Source organism: Mytilus edulis, chromosome 4, assembly GCF_963676685.1.
Source record: "Mytilus edulis chromosome 4, xbMytEdul2.2, whole genome shotgun sequence".
NCBI lineage: Eukaryota > Metazoa > Mollusca > Bivalvia > Mytilida > Mytilidae > Mytilus > Mytilus edulis.
This window is the reverse complement of record NC_092347.1, coordinates 1,575,265-1,592,929: the sequence shown is the minus strand read 5'-3', so window position 1 is coordinate 1,592,929 and position 17,665 is coordinate 1,575,265. Positions and strand designations below refer to the sequence as shown.

At 31.0% G+C, this 17,665-nt stretch overlaps 1 protein-coding gene across 3 annotated transcripts in view; it reads right to left on the bottom strand.

Annotated features, from left to right (window-relative positions):
• Positions 1–7,063: 7,063 nt before the first annotated feature.
• The window catches only part of LOC139518694 (attractin-like protein 1), a 67,750-nt gene continuing 57,148 nt past the window's right edge, over positions 7,064–17,665 (bottom strand). For all 3 annotated transcript variants that reach the window (XM_071310162.1, XM_071310163.1, XM_071310164.1), the window contains 9 exons: positions 14,899–14,954; positions 14,520–14,614; positions 14,017–14,086; positions 13,559–13,707; positions 12,684–12,742; positions 12,109–12,187; positions 11,396–11,524; positions 9,659–9,809; positions 7,064–8,402 (listed from right to left, as the gene is read on the bottom strand). In XM_071310162.1, the coding sequence (XP_071166263.1) occupies positions 8,311–8,402; positions 9,659–9,809; positions 11,396–11,524; positions 12,109–12,187; positions 12,684–12,742; positions 13,559–13,707; positions 14,017–14,086; positions 14,520–14,614; positions 14,899–14,954 (880 nt within the window). In that variant the 3' untranslated portion in view covers positions 7,064–8,310. The remainder of the gene's footprint in view (positions 8,403–9,658; positions 9,810–11,395; positions 11,525–12,108; positions 12,188–12,683; positions 12,743–13,558; positions 13,708–14,016; positions 14,087–14,519; positions 14,615–14,898; positions 14,955–17,665) is intronic.

Genomic DNA, 17,665 nt, shown 5'->3' with positions numbered 1-17,665 from the left:
TTATCGAGGGTTTTGGCTATATTTATGTCCTGTTGCATTCATATAGCTCATGAGCTGTTTCAATTCTTATAAATCCTTGTTTTTCAAATATTTGGCTATGATCATTGATCATCATTCCTGATGAAGAGAAATCCGGTAAAAAAGGTTTTAAAGTTAGGCAGCAACCATTTGATTTTCTGGGGCGGCTATGGTTTTTTTTTCTGTACAAACTTTTTTTTTTCGCCTGCGGCAATAAAACAATCTATTTTTTTCGCAACAAGTCGAAAACATTTTTTTCTTTCAATTTTAGCATTACATATTATAGTGGCAGCTGAGGGTGAAACAAACAATTTTTTTTTCTCAGAATCAAAAACAAATTATTTTTTTAACCAAAAACTGGAAACAAACTTTTTTTTCCAAAAAAAACCATAGCCCCCCCCCCCCCCCCCCCCCCTAAAAATCAAATGATTGCTGCCTTAAACTATCCTGGATTTCTACCAAACTTGGACAGAAGCTAGTTTGTGATCATAAAATAGTATCCAGAAGTAAATTTTGTAAAGAAAAATCCTGTTTATCTGTATTTTACTTACATGTATAAATGTAGCTTTTTTCTGCCAGTGAACATTACTACATTCACTCTGTGGTTATTTAATTTGGTAAGGATGGTTTTCTCAATCTTTAGTTTTCTGTGAAGTGTTTAGTGGACTGTTGCATGTTTGTTTATTTATTGATGGTGTCGATTTTTTGTTTGACTCATGTTTTATATTACCTCTTTGACATTCTCATCTTCTTATACATAAAAACAATTTTTACTTTTTTATGCACTGTGAAAGTAACTGAGAAGAATAATGGATATTGTAAATATATTGGTCATTACCAACAGATCACACCAATCACAAACACTAACTTCCAAAGAAACAAACCAAGTACTTAGCAGCATGTGTATCAGGGATCTCCATGGATGAAAATTGAACGATGGAGGAGCTTTCACCATCATAAACCGTATCTACGCCGTAGGCGTTAAAACTGTATTGGATTATACTATAAAAAAAAGCCTGAGGGTTATGCAATTACATGCATTTGATTATATTTGCTCAAAAATGGCGTCGGGCTATAAAAATGATCACACGTTTTGAACGATGGCGGAAGACAATTGAACGATGGCGCGAGTCATTTGACGATGGCGCTAGACATTTGAACGATGGCGGGGTGCCATCGTTAAACAGGCCATGGAGATCCCTGTGTATATTAAAGAATGAATCTTCCTGTACTTATCCTGATCCTAGATTTTGTGTACAGTATTTTAAGAGTGTATTTTATAAACTTCAACCATAGCATACTGAAATTGATTTTCGTTCGATTGTATTATTTGTTGTAAATTTGAAATATTAAGGAACCTTTTTTGTGTTTGTCCTACCCACCGTTATAACTCCAATTTTTAAAGATGACTTTAACAATGACACCATTTATATTTTTAGAACAGATATAAGATTCCTGCACCTTGCAAAAGTAATGTAATTTTTCTTGACAGGTGTAACATTGTTTTGTGACTTGAATATCTGAGCATATGTTACATTGATAAATTTCTGGAATTGTTCTTGGATAGGATGTATAGAATGTTATGATCAATGCACTATATTTTGTGTATCAAAAAGGTAGTGAAAAGCCTTGGAAAATTTAGATATCAAGTCAGCAACATAGGTTTTTGATTGCATTTCATGCAATCTTTACCCAAAAATCAATACAAATAGCATCTAATACTTTTATCACATGTTTATTCATTGTTCACATAATTACAGTTTTTTTTTCAAAAAAAAAATAATACATGTATTAAATTCACATTTTTATACAATTATATACATTATTATATATCAAAACATAGTAAACATCAGATCTTTTCAATCAAAATATGATAGACAATTGCTGACCTATGGGACTAGCTAGCATTTCTGATTCAGTGTATCAAATGCTATGCTTTAACATTACAGTAATACAAGAGTGCACACGCTGAAATGTCTCGCCTTCTATACTAATCATTGATATTATGTTGATAGTCCTAAGTATAAAGCTTTATTACAACTGTCTCATAAACTTAACATTAACCAAGATAACTAAACAAACACCAATGAACCATGAAAATGAGGTCAAGGTCAGATAAACCATGCCAGGCAGACATGTACAGCTAACAATGCTTCTATACAACATATATAGTTGACCTATTACTTATAGTTTAAGAAAAATAGACCAAAACACAAAAAATTAACACTGTGCAATGAACCGTGAAAATAACCTGCGCTACTGACATAAAGATCATAAAATATTTCCATACACCAAATATAGTTGACCTTTGGCATATAATATTAGATAAATAGACCAAAACTCAAAAACTTAACTTTGACCACTGAACCATGAAAATGAGGTCAAGGTCACATGACATCTGCCCGCTAGACATGTACACCTTACAATCATTCCATACAACAAATATAGTAGACCTATTGCATATAGTATGAAAAAAACAGACCAAAACACAAAAATTTAACTATAACCACTGAACCATGAAAATGAGGTCAAGGTCACATGACATCTGCCCGCTAGACATGTACACCTTACAATCATTCCATACAACAAATACAGTAGACCTATTGCATATAGTATGAAAAAAAAAGACCAAAACACAAAAATTTAACTATAACCACTGAACCATGAAAATGAGGTCAAGGTCAGATGACACCTGCCAGTTGGACATGTACACCTTACAGTCCTTCCATACACCGAATATACAAGCCCTATTGCTTATAGTATCTGAGATATGGACTTGACCACCAAAACTTAACCTTGTTCACTGATCCATGAAATGAGGTCGAGGTCAAGTGAAAACTGTCTGACAGACATGAGGACCTTACAAGGTACGCACATATCAAATATAGTTATCCTATTACTTATAATAAGAGAGAATTCAACATTACAAAAAATCTGAACTTTTTTTTCAAGTGGTCACTGAACCATGAAAATGAGGTCAAGGACATTGGACATGTGACTGACGGAAACTTCGTAACATGAAGCATCTATATACAAAGTATGAAGCATCCAGGTCTTCCACCTTCTAAAATATAAAGCTTTTAAGAAGTTAGCTAACACCGCCGCCGTAGCCGCCGCCGCCGCCGGATCACTATCCCTATGTCGAGCTTTCTGCAACAAAAGTTGCAGGCTCGACAAAAACCATTCTTGGAATAAATAAATGTAAACAATAACATATTGACAAGTCAACGGCTGAATATTCAAATAAAAAATAAGAATAGAAAGATCACAGAGAAAGTCATTTTTTGTGATCACATTTAAAACATGCTAACATTATCTTTAACTTTCAAATAGTGGATATTTTGTGGAATTTGTGTTCTCCACTTAATTTATATTCCTGTCAGTAATACCTCAAACATTTTCATATTCATGTTCATTAAGTGTTCCTAAAAAATAATTGAACTGCTGAATATTAATTTGACAAAAATCACAATAGAACTGTTACTAAAAATATTGTGTTGAGAAACAAACTTTGTTTACTTAAAATACCAATGTATGAATTCTGTGATTTTATTAAATTAAACATGGTTGACTTCGTTAACTGTCTACAACTGAAAAAAACTTAATAACTACACCTAACTACTAAAAGGTTATGTACATTTTGATTTCTTGCTTTAAAAATTATCCTTAAAAAGGGAGACAACTGATTAATTCCTGTCAAATGTAGCAGACACAGATATCATACATGATCAGTGTTGTACTAAATAACCAAAAAAGGATTTAAGGATTTTTTTTCTGTATTAACTGTTCATTTTTATGCCCATAAACACAGTTAAATCTTAAAATTTTCAAAAATTCCTTGTCTTCAATTCAAATGATTTATTTTTTTTCAGTGTTGTTTCATTAAATAAAGACTAAGACCCTGTTAACACTAGCAAAAAAGATGGATCTTTACTGAGATCATTCCTTTTAAGATGGATCTTTGGTCTAATGTAAAAGGGAAAGATCCATCATCAATTGGACTTAAACAGTCTACCTCCAGAGGTGGTTTTAAAAAGATTGATCTTATTTGAATCGATCTTTCTTCAGGTGTAAACGCTTAGATCAATCGCAGGTGAATGTTATATTTAGATATGAAACTAAATCTGCGCATGTTCAGCGGCAAAAAAACATGTGTTTGAAAACAATGAAAGGAATAAGAAAAGTAAACATAGATCCCGCTGTTTTGGGATTATCTTCTAAATCGATAAGTTATATTTCTTTGCTGCAAATCTTCATCTTCAAACGCATTGACCGTTCTTTTTTTAACAATAGTCTACACACGTCTTTGTTTAATGACTTGTGATGTATGAACCAAAATAATAATTATTAAATCCATACGAAATCCCAATGACCAAACTATATTCTACATCATTTTCAGTGCGTGCAAGATGTAGAATTTTCTTTAATATTCTATTTTTAGGATTATTTGTTTACGAAATATTTTTTTATAATGTTAAACCAGTTCTTTTTATGTTGTAGTGTAAACGCACTGGATTAAATAAGATCAATCTCGAACGATCTTGCTTGTGCAATGTAAATGTGAACTGGTCTTATAAAGATTGATTCACTTTCGTACAAGTGTAAACAGGGTATAATTTCAATATAATTAGAAACTAGAACATGCAATTAAGTTGTTAACCCATGAAATTAAAGGCAAGATTATGGTGGTTTGACTGGTTATAACTCTTTCCTTTATTCTGATTATAGTTACAAACACAAAGTTTGCCCTGGATGCACAATCTACGAGATTTTATTCCCTTTATTTTAATTATAGTACCAAAGGTAATGAATGACCACATAATTTGCAATGTTTGCACAATCTAGTCAACATAATATGTTTGTGCAAAAGTACCAATAATCTTAGACATCTAACATCTAAACACAAATTGTACGAAATTTCTATTGTTTATTTATTTAAGATACTACTGGAAGCAATAACCTTTTTATTGACTAATCTTTATATGCCAAAATTGACAGTGCAATTGACCTAGAATTCAAATTCAGTCATGTTGACCTAATATTGACCGGGGGTGAAACTTTATTACAAAATACTTATTTAATGAAAATTAAGACAATCCTCTGATTTTAATGGCAAGTGAGTCATCAAACATGAGGCAAACATGGATGTCGACAAAGAATGTGCTCAAATAGTCCCCTAGACTGTTTGAGGCAAACATGGATGTTGACAAAGAATGTGCTCGTATATTCCCCTAGAATGTTTAAGCAAACTAAATGTGAATAAAAATATGTATATGATAAAAAGAAGAGGTATGATAAGAGCTATGTTTTGCACTTCAATTTGCAAACAATATTAAAATTCCTCTAAGCCTTGAAACATTATGTTAATTTAATTGATAAATGAATAAGATAACATAACCTTGACACTTTAGTGCAGAAATGTCAAAGAGAGGCCTTATCATACCACCTCCTTTGACAATGTTATTATATTTGAAAGACAATGGATACTTAATGTTACATATATATACAAAATTAACATTAAATTATAACAATAAACAACATTGTTTGTTCTGACCCACAGAATCTTGTTTTGTTCAACTTGGATCTGTATATAGGTCTAATTCCTATTTATTTCACACAACAATAACCGTGGCAAGGTAACACAGATTAATTTTTACTATTGAGTAAGTACATAGATATAGGAAGATGTGGTGTGAGTGCCAATGAGACAACTCTCCATACAAATAACAATTTAAAAAGTAAACCATTATAGGTTAAAGTACGGCCTTCAACACGGAGCCTTAGCTCACACCGAACAACAAGCTATAAAGGGCCCCAAAATTACTAGTGTAAAACCATTCAAACGGGAAAACGAACGGTCTAATCTATATTAACAAAACGAGAAACGAGAAACACGTATATATTACATAAACAAACGACAACTACTGTACATCAGATTCCTGACTTAGGACAGGTGCAAACATTTGCAGCGGGATTAAACGTTTTAATGGATCCAAACCTTCTCCCTTTTTCTGAAACAATAGCATAACATCACAACAAAGAAAAACATACGATAAAATATAAATTGGCAGACTTAACTCAATCAAAAAACGTATGATTAAACAATGAACGAATAAATTTGATCTGCGATATCTGAATACAAATGCACAGTTAATTAAATATTAGAGACAAACATTCATGACCAAAAAGCTAACAAACAAATTCAAAAACAGGACATGACTGAGAAATATTTAACCAATCAATGTTCACTTTAGAAAAAAACCGGTTTTTTTATAATCTTGAAGTTTATACAAATGTTGTAAGAATAAGTGAAGATATTACAAATAATCAAAGCTGGTGTACAGACAAGATCCGTATAAATAAAAAATGACAAAAAAGCATTATAAACAGTATCAACAGGTCGAATTAACAAGAAAATACGATTTGAGAGTACTCGCAGTTACTGACAGCTAGTTAAAAGCCAAAACCAATTAATAATAAAAAATCATGCATCAGAGACTAAAATCGACTAAAACACATCACAGGGATTTAGTATTTTAACGTCATTAATAGTCAAAGAAGACATGACTTGTGCAATGCCAAAAATAAATGTATCGACAGGTAGTAGTATAGTGAAGAGCGACATTTTAAAGTTTTGTTGGTAAGTTTATATCATCGTACTTTAGCCTTGTTTCTTAGTGACCATTCAACAATTGACCCAGTTAAACATAACAAGGTTCAACATGTTAACACAAATAAAATAAATCAATAAATTAATGTTCAGTACGTCACATTATATGATTATACAAATTATATATGCTATAATATTCATATTATCAATTAAATATTTGATTGCTGTTTGGCTGCTAATAAATTTTAGTGCTATTTCTTTATATTTGATTTTTTATGAGTAATGGTTTAACTATGATTCCTATCTCCTTATACCAGAGATATTGTATATTTATGGAAACTGTTATTTTATCAATAATTGAATGATCTTAGATGTCATGAATTTCAAATTGTAGGAAAGCTCTTTTTGATTTTTTAATTGCATTTTTAGTTGATCTTCAGCATATTATAATTAAAATATCAAAACTTGTATATGAAATAGATGTAAATGGTCTTTACAAAACTTTCTCATATTCAAATCTAATCAAAAAGATAGTTTCTACTCCAAAATCTCTGTTCATGATTTTCAATCTAATGGATTAAAGATTACATCAATTTTTGTTAATCGTTCATTCACCATAAACAAATATGCAAAGCATGCACAATTTTGAATTTTTTTGTCAGAGATCATATAAATGCAGAAAAAAACAATACACAAAAAGAGGATACAAATATTATTAAACACATACAGAAAGTATATATACAAATATTATTAAACATATACACAAAGTATATATACAAATATATTTACAAATTATCTTGGCCAAGCAAGATATTCTTATATCACAGATATTGTAAGCACAACAGGAGTTCATGTATAAAAATAAGTACAATTCTGCCATTTTGGACATTTTGGTATTTATACTATCTGAACTTATTATCTACATTGTTTTGTTTTAAAGTATAAAATGTCAAAATTTTGTTTTCATCTGTGGATTTAATTTGCAATTAAAATGTCTACTTTTATTTGGAGTTGACTTTTATTATTACACGATTGGAAAGCACTCTGTTCTTTTTTCCATTCTAATAATTATTTTTTCAGCCAATGAAATTTCAGTCATCAAATTTTTGAAAAGGTGTTTATCATTAAAACAAAACCGACAATCCTTGATAGGTCTGTAAGATAGAAATAAGTAAGGAGAATTGTCAGATTTTTCTGAGCAAAGCATGGACACAGAATTTTAGAATCAGGTTGATCTCTGGTAGATATGTCATATATCTAAAAAAAAATTATTATAACTTTGTTATTCTTAAAGCAATTGGAAATATTTCAATAAACAATCTACTGCACTATTGATCTATAGACATAGTCTTTATGCCAAAGGTTTATTTTCCCTGAGACAGATCAACTATATAAAAAAGCCAACTGATTTATTTAGACCATTGTGATGTGAATGCTGACATTTTATCTATACAGCCTTTAATACAGCGTAAATATTTTAAATATGATATGCAAATTAGCACCATTAATTTAAACTTTCCATGACCATAATAGTTCTTTTTTTAACAAAAATATAAGTGAACTCTACAATACTACAAACTTATCTAAATACATTATAATACATGACAATAAATGGAGTGGAGACATAACAAAAACAATACATGGAAATGCACCAGGTATGATAAACAATGATGTGTACAGTACTATACAGGGTCTGTATGTGAAGAACTAAAAGGCTTTTTATATTTGGTTTTCTCTCCTTTCGTATGTTCCAAACTCTGTTTTCTGTGGTGACCTGTACAGAAAAAGAAAAAAGGGATACATTTAAGTCAACTGTGAAGAATACTAATATGTTTTGCGAAATAAGAATAACAATACTGTAATGTCAGAAGTAAACACATATTTATCATTGAAAAAAAATCAAGTATGACTAGAAATAATGCAAAGTCTTGGAAAAGGATACTGAACATAAAAATTCTATTTGAAATATGAACCTGAAACAATCCTTACACTAAAGTCTTACCCATAGTTATTAAAGCACTGGCTATTGCCCTGTTTCAATTAAGTATAACCCTTAGTTATTAAAGCACTGGCTATTGCCCTGTTTCAATAAAGTCTTACCCATTGTTATTAAAGCACTGGCTACTGCCCTGTTTCAATAAAGTTTTTCCCATAGTTATTAATGCAATCGCTATTGCCCTGTTTCAATAAAGTCTTACCCATAGTTATTAAAGCACTGGCTATTGCCCTGTTTCAATAAAGTCTTACCATTAGTTATTAAAGCACTAGCTATTGCCCTGTTTCAATAAAGTCTTACCCATTGTTATCAAAGCACTGGCTATTGTCCTGTTTCAATAAAGTCTTACCCATAGTTATTAAAGCACTAGCTATTGCCCTGTTTCAATAAAGTCTTACCCATTGTTATTAAAGCACTGGCTATTGTCCTGTTTCAATAAAGTCTTACCCATAGTTATTAAAGCACTGGCTATTGCCCTGTTTCAATAAAGTCTTACCATTAGTTATTAAAGCACTGGCTATTGCCCTGTTTCAATAAAGTCTTACCCATTGTTATTAAAGCACTGGCTATTGTCCTGTTTCAATAAAGTCTTACCCATTGTTATCAAAGCACTGGCAATTGCCCTGTTTCAATAAAGTCTTACCCATTGTTATTAAAGCACTGGCTATTGCCCTGTTTCAATTAAGTCTTACCCATTGTTATTAAAGCACTGGTTATTGCCTTGTTTCAATAAAGTTTTACCGTTAGTTATTAAAGCACTGGCTATTGCTCTGATTCAATAAAGTCTTACCCATTGTTATTAAAACACTGGCTATTGTCCTGTTTCAATAAAGTCTTACCCATTGTTATTAAAGCACTGGTATTGCCCTGTTTCAATAAAGTCTTACCCACAGTAATTAAAGCACTGGTTATTGCCTTGTTTCAATAAAGTTTTACCGTTAGTTATTAAAGCACTGGCTATTGCTCTGATTCAATAAAGTCTTACCCATTGTTATTAAAACACTGGCTATTGTCCTGTTTCAATAAAGTCTTACCCATTGTTATTAAAGCACTAGCTATTGCCACTCCAGAACTACCACTGGGTGCAAGATCTTCTTCACCACCAGTGGGTAATAATACTATTAATGATAAAATTGCTGCTTTATGTCCACTCAAAGGTTGTATAGCAACTGGTTTTGTTCCTCCCTACAAAAGATATACAAGTTAGTGTTTTAAACTATACACTATGGGGACTTCTATCATTGTCTATAAATAAAGAAGAATACAATAACAACTCTTTAAATACACTTTACACTAAAGAATATATATTCAATGCAATATCTTTATATACTTCAATTTTTATGATTTATGTACATCAGCACTTGTCAGAAGTATTTTTCTGATGAACCTAAAGTGCATACACTCTACAACTGATTAAAATTGAATTTTATTTTGAAATTCTTTAAGATCATGGTCCTAATATAGGTGTAAGAGAAAATTAACATTATTAATGATCAATGAAAAAAAAAGTCAATTTCAGGGGAACCCTGTTAGACAGACATGTACACCTTACAATTATTCTCAATGTTTTCATGATCCAAAAATTATTGACTTATTACTATTTAATTTTTATGGAAGGTCATGGAACATTGAAAAATTTCTTTAAAAAGTCATTGAACGCTGAAAACATAATGCTCCCCTCTCAGTAACAATAGTTGAGGCATAAAAATTATAAACATGTCCAAGGCCACGTTTTTTTAATTTGTTGGTTTACGGATTTTCTCCACGAAAAGGCGGGTCGGTCGGTCGGGGAAAAAAAATAAAAAATAATATCTTTCAATACAGAAAACTGCATGATATGCATAATAAATATATATATTTCACCTTTCTAATAATATGTTTGTTCTGCTATTTTGTCATCATTCCTTAAATTTAAGTTCGATAAAATATTATTGCTAAGCTGTAATAAACATCGCATTACATTGTCTAATAATTTCCCATAAAAAAAGGGGGGTGCACGGACAAAGACGAAATTAAATCGTCATTTCACATTAAAGAAAACAGATCCATGTAGCTCTTAATCAATTTCAGAAAACTTGGTGAATAATGATCTTCAAGCACGAAAACTGATAAAGAAAAAAATGTAAAAAAGTGTACGAAATTAAGTTTCAACACACGTGTCAAAAACTTAATAGACTCGTCCACTGGAAAAACGAGAATATCGGGTTAATCTGTTGTCATGCATTCCCGTTTTTTATCCAAATGGACAATATTTTTTTATAATCTATGAAACAAGAAAATTTGAAATGATTTGTTAATATTCAGTACTTAAACTTGATGTCTTACTTCCACCTGTCCACATTTGGACAAGTCTATTTCTATTAGAAGATGCATCTTACAGACTGGTGACAAATAAGGGAAAGAAACTTATTGTGTAATTGGTTTTAAACACAGGTTTTGTTCCGCAAAATTATTTGCGCAAACGATATTTCAAGGTCATTAATAATTGATTTGTCTATTTTTAGAAGCGTAAATTGGAAGTTTCATTTTTTCACAACAGAAAGTGTTATCAATTCTGTTAGTGATTAATGCATTTCATTTCATAAAAAAAGGATATTTTAATTATTTTTCAGGGATAATGCATTTGTAAGGGTTGGCGGGAATAAAAAAGCATAAAAAGTCAATTTTATTTTTATTCTGAAAATCAGCAAAATCGGGTCGGCGGATCTGTAAACCAACAAATTAAAAAATCCTGGCCCAATATACATCAAAGTAAATACACTTTTATTTACCTTTTTCCGCTTTCGTAAATCAACAGAATTTGTTTCTTTCTTCTCTGCCAGATCTAATTTTCTATCTATCTCCACGGTAACAGAGGCAAAAGGACGACTTGCCATTTCTTCCATCTCAACCATCATTCTCTATAAAAACATTTTTTTTATCTTTTAAAATTTATAAAGACATTTTATCTTATTACCTTTTTCTTAGAGTTAATTTTTCTTAGAGTTATTTTAGATATTTTTCAATTATATCTAAATATATTTATAATATAAATAACTACAATTAATTTTTAAAATGTAAAAATTAGACAAAGCCAACAGATGATCCCATTTGAAGGAAATATCAAATTTGACCACCATTTTATTATAGATAGTTATTCTATTATGAAAAGTTCCTGGATAAAAAAAAATGGTCTAAGGTCACAATGAAGGACACTAGTATACTTAACCATACTATTTTGAGAGGCATGGCTGTTGAATAGTGATCAGAAAAATAAATGAGACCATGATGACATGTTAGCCTACATCATTGAAGTTGCCTGTGAAAGTATTTCAATATTGTATACAAATCAACTAAGGAAAATAATAAAGAAATATGACTTGTAATAGATGATGTTTTAGTGCTCTGTCCCTCCTAGTATTCAGCACTTAGAATCTTTCACATGTAAACCATGATTCAAAGTCACAATTTATTCATATCTTTTCTCATAATTTATACAACTTACCTGTCTCCGTCTGTATAAATCATATTTATGTTTGATTTTATATAATACTGCTGCTATGATGAGTAATGACAAGAAACAGCTGAAAAACAAAGATATCAACACTTAAAAATCTATACACCTAATAATCTTTTAATTTGGTTTTAATTGTTGATAAAATGTGAAAGTATAAAGAAATAAAGGTTCTAACTCCTTCAGGAAATGATGACCATAAATGGTTGATTATTCTTCAAGCTCACTTTTGTTACACAGCTTCTTAAGTTTTAATATATCCTGGCCTTTTAATTTATTGTTTAAAGTATTCCAGATAAAGGCTAATTCAGTAATGCCCATTAGATGTATCAAGCATATATGCTGGGTTTTTTTACTTTTATATTGAGCGTATCTGCAAAAGCAAAGGATATCCTACATAAAAAGATACTGTCTTCATATTTTATTCTTTTTTTTCTTGTGCAACAATTGAGTTGTTCATCCTATTTTGCAACTCACCCTTTACTCTTTTTAAAACTCTGAGTATGTTTACTTTTAAAACTCTTCCCAATATTTATAATTATCAACAACTAATAAAAAAAACTCACCTAAAGAATGTTACAAAGAAATGAACTAAATCAATCTTTGGAAACTGTGAGAAGGAAATCTGAAAATATGAACATGTAGAGTGAGTTATAATTGTAGGTATCTTTCAATTTCATTATTTTAAATGCAATTCCATTAGAGGGCTTCAAAGTTTTTAATATAGCAGGGTTGAGTTCAATATCGTAGCAGCTACGTAGCTGCTATCAATATCTATGTAGCAGCTAGTCTATAGCTACACGTTCAATACAGGCGCGGATCCAGAGGGGGGGGTTCCGGGGGTTGGAACCCCCCCTTTTTTTGGGCCGATCAATGCATTTGAATGGGGACCTGAAGTTGGAACCCCCCCTTTGTCCTGGGTTAGGAACCCCCCCCTTTTTAAAATGGCTGGATTCGCCCCTGCAATAGTCAAAATCTACGTAGCACTACATAGCAGCTACAATATTGAACGCGGCCCAGGTCTTTTTTATTTGGTACCAATTTGTTTTCATTGGTGAATGTTAATTTAAACCTTGATATATCAAATGGCTGATTGTTTTGGTAAGTTGTCAATTTTACATGTTCAGGAGTAGTACTGAACACACAAATGGAAAGGACAGAATGACTTACACACAGTACAGCTACATACCCTATAAATGTGTCAATAATAACTACGCACAGTACAGTTACATACCCTATAAATGTGTCAATAATAAATATGCTATTTTGAAAAGAATTTTGCTTATTTCATATAAATATAATTTTCCTATGAAGTGCCTTTGTTGGCATATAATACAAACAAGGGCACTTCATACTACAATTATGCACGCATTTAAGAAAATACATGAATCTGAAGCTAAGAACACTCCATATTAGAATCAAATTTCTATTTGAGACCTACCTGAAGCCAAAAAGGAGTATGAAATCCATATACATAAACAAGGAATGTTGTATTTTCTTTTTCTCCAAAAGAAAAGTCACCATGTTCAAATTTTGTACGGAAATATGTACAAGGATAAGCTTCATATATCTTCTCTACTCTATTATTTCCTAAAAAAAATTAAACAAATTGTAGTTTAATATAAAACTGTATAACTGCATCAACTGACATTAACACGATTCAATAAATATGTATCGTTGTAGAAGTAATTGTAACTCATAATGTTGGTTCATTTTGATCATTAAAAAAATTAAAAAATAATACAAAAGTTTCAATAAATATTTTGATTCCTTTTTTCATTAAATATTTTGCAACTGATCTTTAAAACAAAACGTCAAAATTTCTTACCACCAAAACAATAGAAGATATCAAATGAATTTTTATTTTCAAACATATTAAGATCAATAAGTCCAACTTACTTGTTCTGACTGAGATATTTAGGTATGATTCTCCAGAACAGTTCACTTTAAAATCTACATCTCTGTCAGACTGTAATAAAATAGCTTTCATTAGTCAGTATATTCTAACAGGAATTTGATCCTGTGGATTTAGTAATACACATTCAAGAATTACAAATTTACTAATAACAAAAAATATTTTTTTAGATACTTTGATAAAGCATATTATGATATTTTGCAAAATTAAGTACACACAAAACATCAAACTTTTCTTCAGCCATAAAAATTGTTACCAATGACGACAAACAAATCCAGAGTATTTCATACATCGATCTCAGGTCAAAATTAAAAGTAAAGTATATTTCAGATCTATTTGGGTTTCTGAATTGCTTCTTACTAAAGATTCTACTGACTTAAGCTTAGATCAAAATATCAAAATAATTATTTGTTTTGGCCAAATTTTCAAGATTACATTATGACTTCATTTATAGATTTCAAACAATTATATAAATATCAATACTTACGGCTTGTGGTATGTTCATAAAATTGATCTGTGTATAAAATCTGTCATCTTTCTTGGATAAATTAAAGGTAAACTGATAGTCTGTAACCAGGTGATCTATAAGAAAATACAAATAAGAAATAAATAAATTATGTGGGTTTACATATATATTTTTCAGTGTCATAATTTACTCAAACATATCTCCAAAGATATATTCATTGATAAATGTAACAGTGCAATAACTTTTCTGGGCTGCATTGGTTCATTGATAAATGTAATTGTACTATTAATTTTCCATGCTTTACTGATTCAGTGATAAATGTAATTGAACAAAAAATTTGTTATGCTGTATTGATACATCTTTCAAATTTTCAACTGGTCAAACATAAGGAAAAACTTACAGAAACAAGTGCCTCCTTTCTTGGGATCTCCAAAATATTTATGAGATTCGTCACACCTACAAAACAAAAATAAATTCCATAAGTCAAAGCTAAAGTCGTTCAAAGTTTGACTAGAATGCATTCTATGTTTTGAGTCAATTAAGATTTAAATCAGCCTTTTCACAGTGTTTAATGTAAACTCTGTGATAATGTTCTGTGTGCAAATGTATAAATGAAAATGAAGCTACACAAATAGAAATCTGTCATTCATTAATTAGATTAAAATGGAGATATCAATAAAAAATCAGGCTGTTAGCTTTCTTGTTTAATTTTTTATAATAGCCATATAATAAGGAGATGTGCTTTGGTTGCCAATAAGGTAGCACTCCACAGTTAGGTGTGTAGTTTCGCATTTTGGCCCCTGTGGATTTTTCAAATATGAGAGCTAGTGTGCAATAAAATTCATTTTTGGATAGCTGAGTATTAAAATAGCCTTTGTATTGGGTTTATATGAACATCAAGATTATGTAATGTATGTAATATAGGCTGTTTTCTGTATGACAGTCCGTATTTGCATGTCCCTACCATACATTGGTCCGGCAATTATTGTAATGTTTTTTTCCAACTTTTTATCGCACGAACTTTGTGATTGGATTTTACGAAAAAATGAGGCGAAAGACACCCATTTTTTATTTGATCATTAGAAAGATTTATGAAAACAGTTTCTAAAAAGGTATCACTCAAAGGCATTGAAATTCTAGTTTGATCCAAATTTTGAGGGCATATGTGACATGTCCACCCCCCTTTTTGCAATATTTTATGGTAAATAAATGCAGAATGTTGCCATGGATACACATAAAAGGAATTAATTTTCACTCTTTTAACTTTTGAAAATCAAATCTATGGAATATACTGATTACATACATATGCACATGTACAACACAAACAGTTAGGTTAATGTATTAGAAATCCAGGAATAGGAGATGATAAAACATTTTGTGGCTCATTTTTAATTTTATTTTCTAACTGTGGAGTGCTACCTAAGACAACTATCTATGTCTGGTCTTTTACAACTTGCTATGATAAATGGTTTATGCTTACACTGAAGGCTGTTCAGTGACTATAGGTGCCTACTTCTACCTCATTTGCTCGCTGGTGGTGAGTTGTCTCATTCGAAATCATACCTTCTTATTTTTTATATGAAAAAAAACCAAAAGGTACTGCAGGTAAGAAGGTCTTACAACTTAAATTATAATTCACTAATTTGACATACTTTGAAAGTACTTAAATTTGTGGGTATCAATTTTCGTGGTTTGAGCAAAAATTACATGTTCTTGGGATTTTAAATTTGTGGATTTTAGTTTTCTAGAAAAAAAGGGAATTGTAGCCATTGGAAACGAAGATTACAAATTATCTCAATTGAAGGAAATTGCACAGTAAACATTCAAATTGTTGCACTTGTGTTAATCCTAGCAATGTCACTAATTAACCTGAGATCAAGTGATCAGCAGATTAAAGACCATCAAAGGTGTTAATTAGGTCATAAACATGTCAATATTGAGGTAAATAGTTACATAAACAAATGCTATAAATGGACTTTGAATTGTAAATTTTATTTTCTTATTAAAGAACCTTAGTGAGCACGCTCACATACCCCACGTCCCCACATTGTCATTGGAGAAATTAATTAAGTATAAGAAAAAAAATTGTATAAGAAAAAATATTGAATAATAATTTCCTGTCAATATACATAGTATGTCCTTATTATCTACAAAGTTTCATGAAATTCTGTTGTGTGGTTTGAGAGGAGTTGCGATGACAAACTGTTGCAGTAGTACATTAAAGTAAATAAGTTCAAAGGGGCGTAACTCCTAGAAAAAAAATTGAATCGCAATTTCCCGTCGATATGCACAACTACATAGTATGTCCTTATTATCTGAAAAGGTTTCGTGAAATTCTGTTGTGTGGTTTGAGAGGAGTTGCGATGACAAACTGTTGCAGTAGTACATTAAAGTAAATAAGTTCAAAGGGGCGTAACTCCTAGAAAAAAAATTGAATCGCAATTTCCCGTCGATATGCACAACTACATAGTATGTCTTTATTATCTGAAAAGGTTTCGTGAAATTCTGTTGTGTGGTTTGAGAGGAGTTGCGATGACAAACTGTTGCAGTAGTACATTAAAGTAAATAAGTTCAAAGGGGCGTAACTCCTAGAAAAAAAATTGAATCGCAATTTCCCGTCGATATGCACAACTACATAGTATGTCCTTATTATCTGAAAAGGTTTCGTGAAATTCTGTTGTGTGGTTTGAGAGGAGTTGCGATGACAAACTGTTGCAGTAGTACATTAAAGTAAATAAGTTCAAAGGGGCGTAACTCCTAGAAAAAAAATTGAATCGCAATTTCCCGTCGATATGCACAACTACATAGTATGTCCTTATTATCTGAAAAGGTTTCGTGAAATTCTGTTGTGTGGTTTGAGAGGAGTTGCGATGACAAACTGTTGCAGTAGTACATTAAAGTAAATAAGTTCAAAGGGGCGTAACTCCTAGAAAAAAAATTGAATCGCAATTTCCCGTCGATATGCACAACTACATAGTATGTCTTTATTATCTGAAAAGGTTTCGTGAAATTCTGTTGTGTGGTTTGAGAGGAGTTGCGATGACAAACTGTTGCAGTAGTACATTAAAGTAAATAAGTTCAAAGGGGCGTAACTCCTAGAAAAAAAATTGAATCGCAATTTCCCGTCGATATGCACAACTACATAGTATGTCCTTATTATCTGAAAA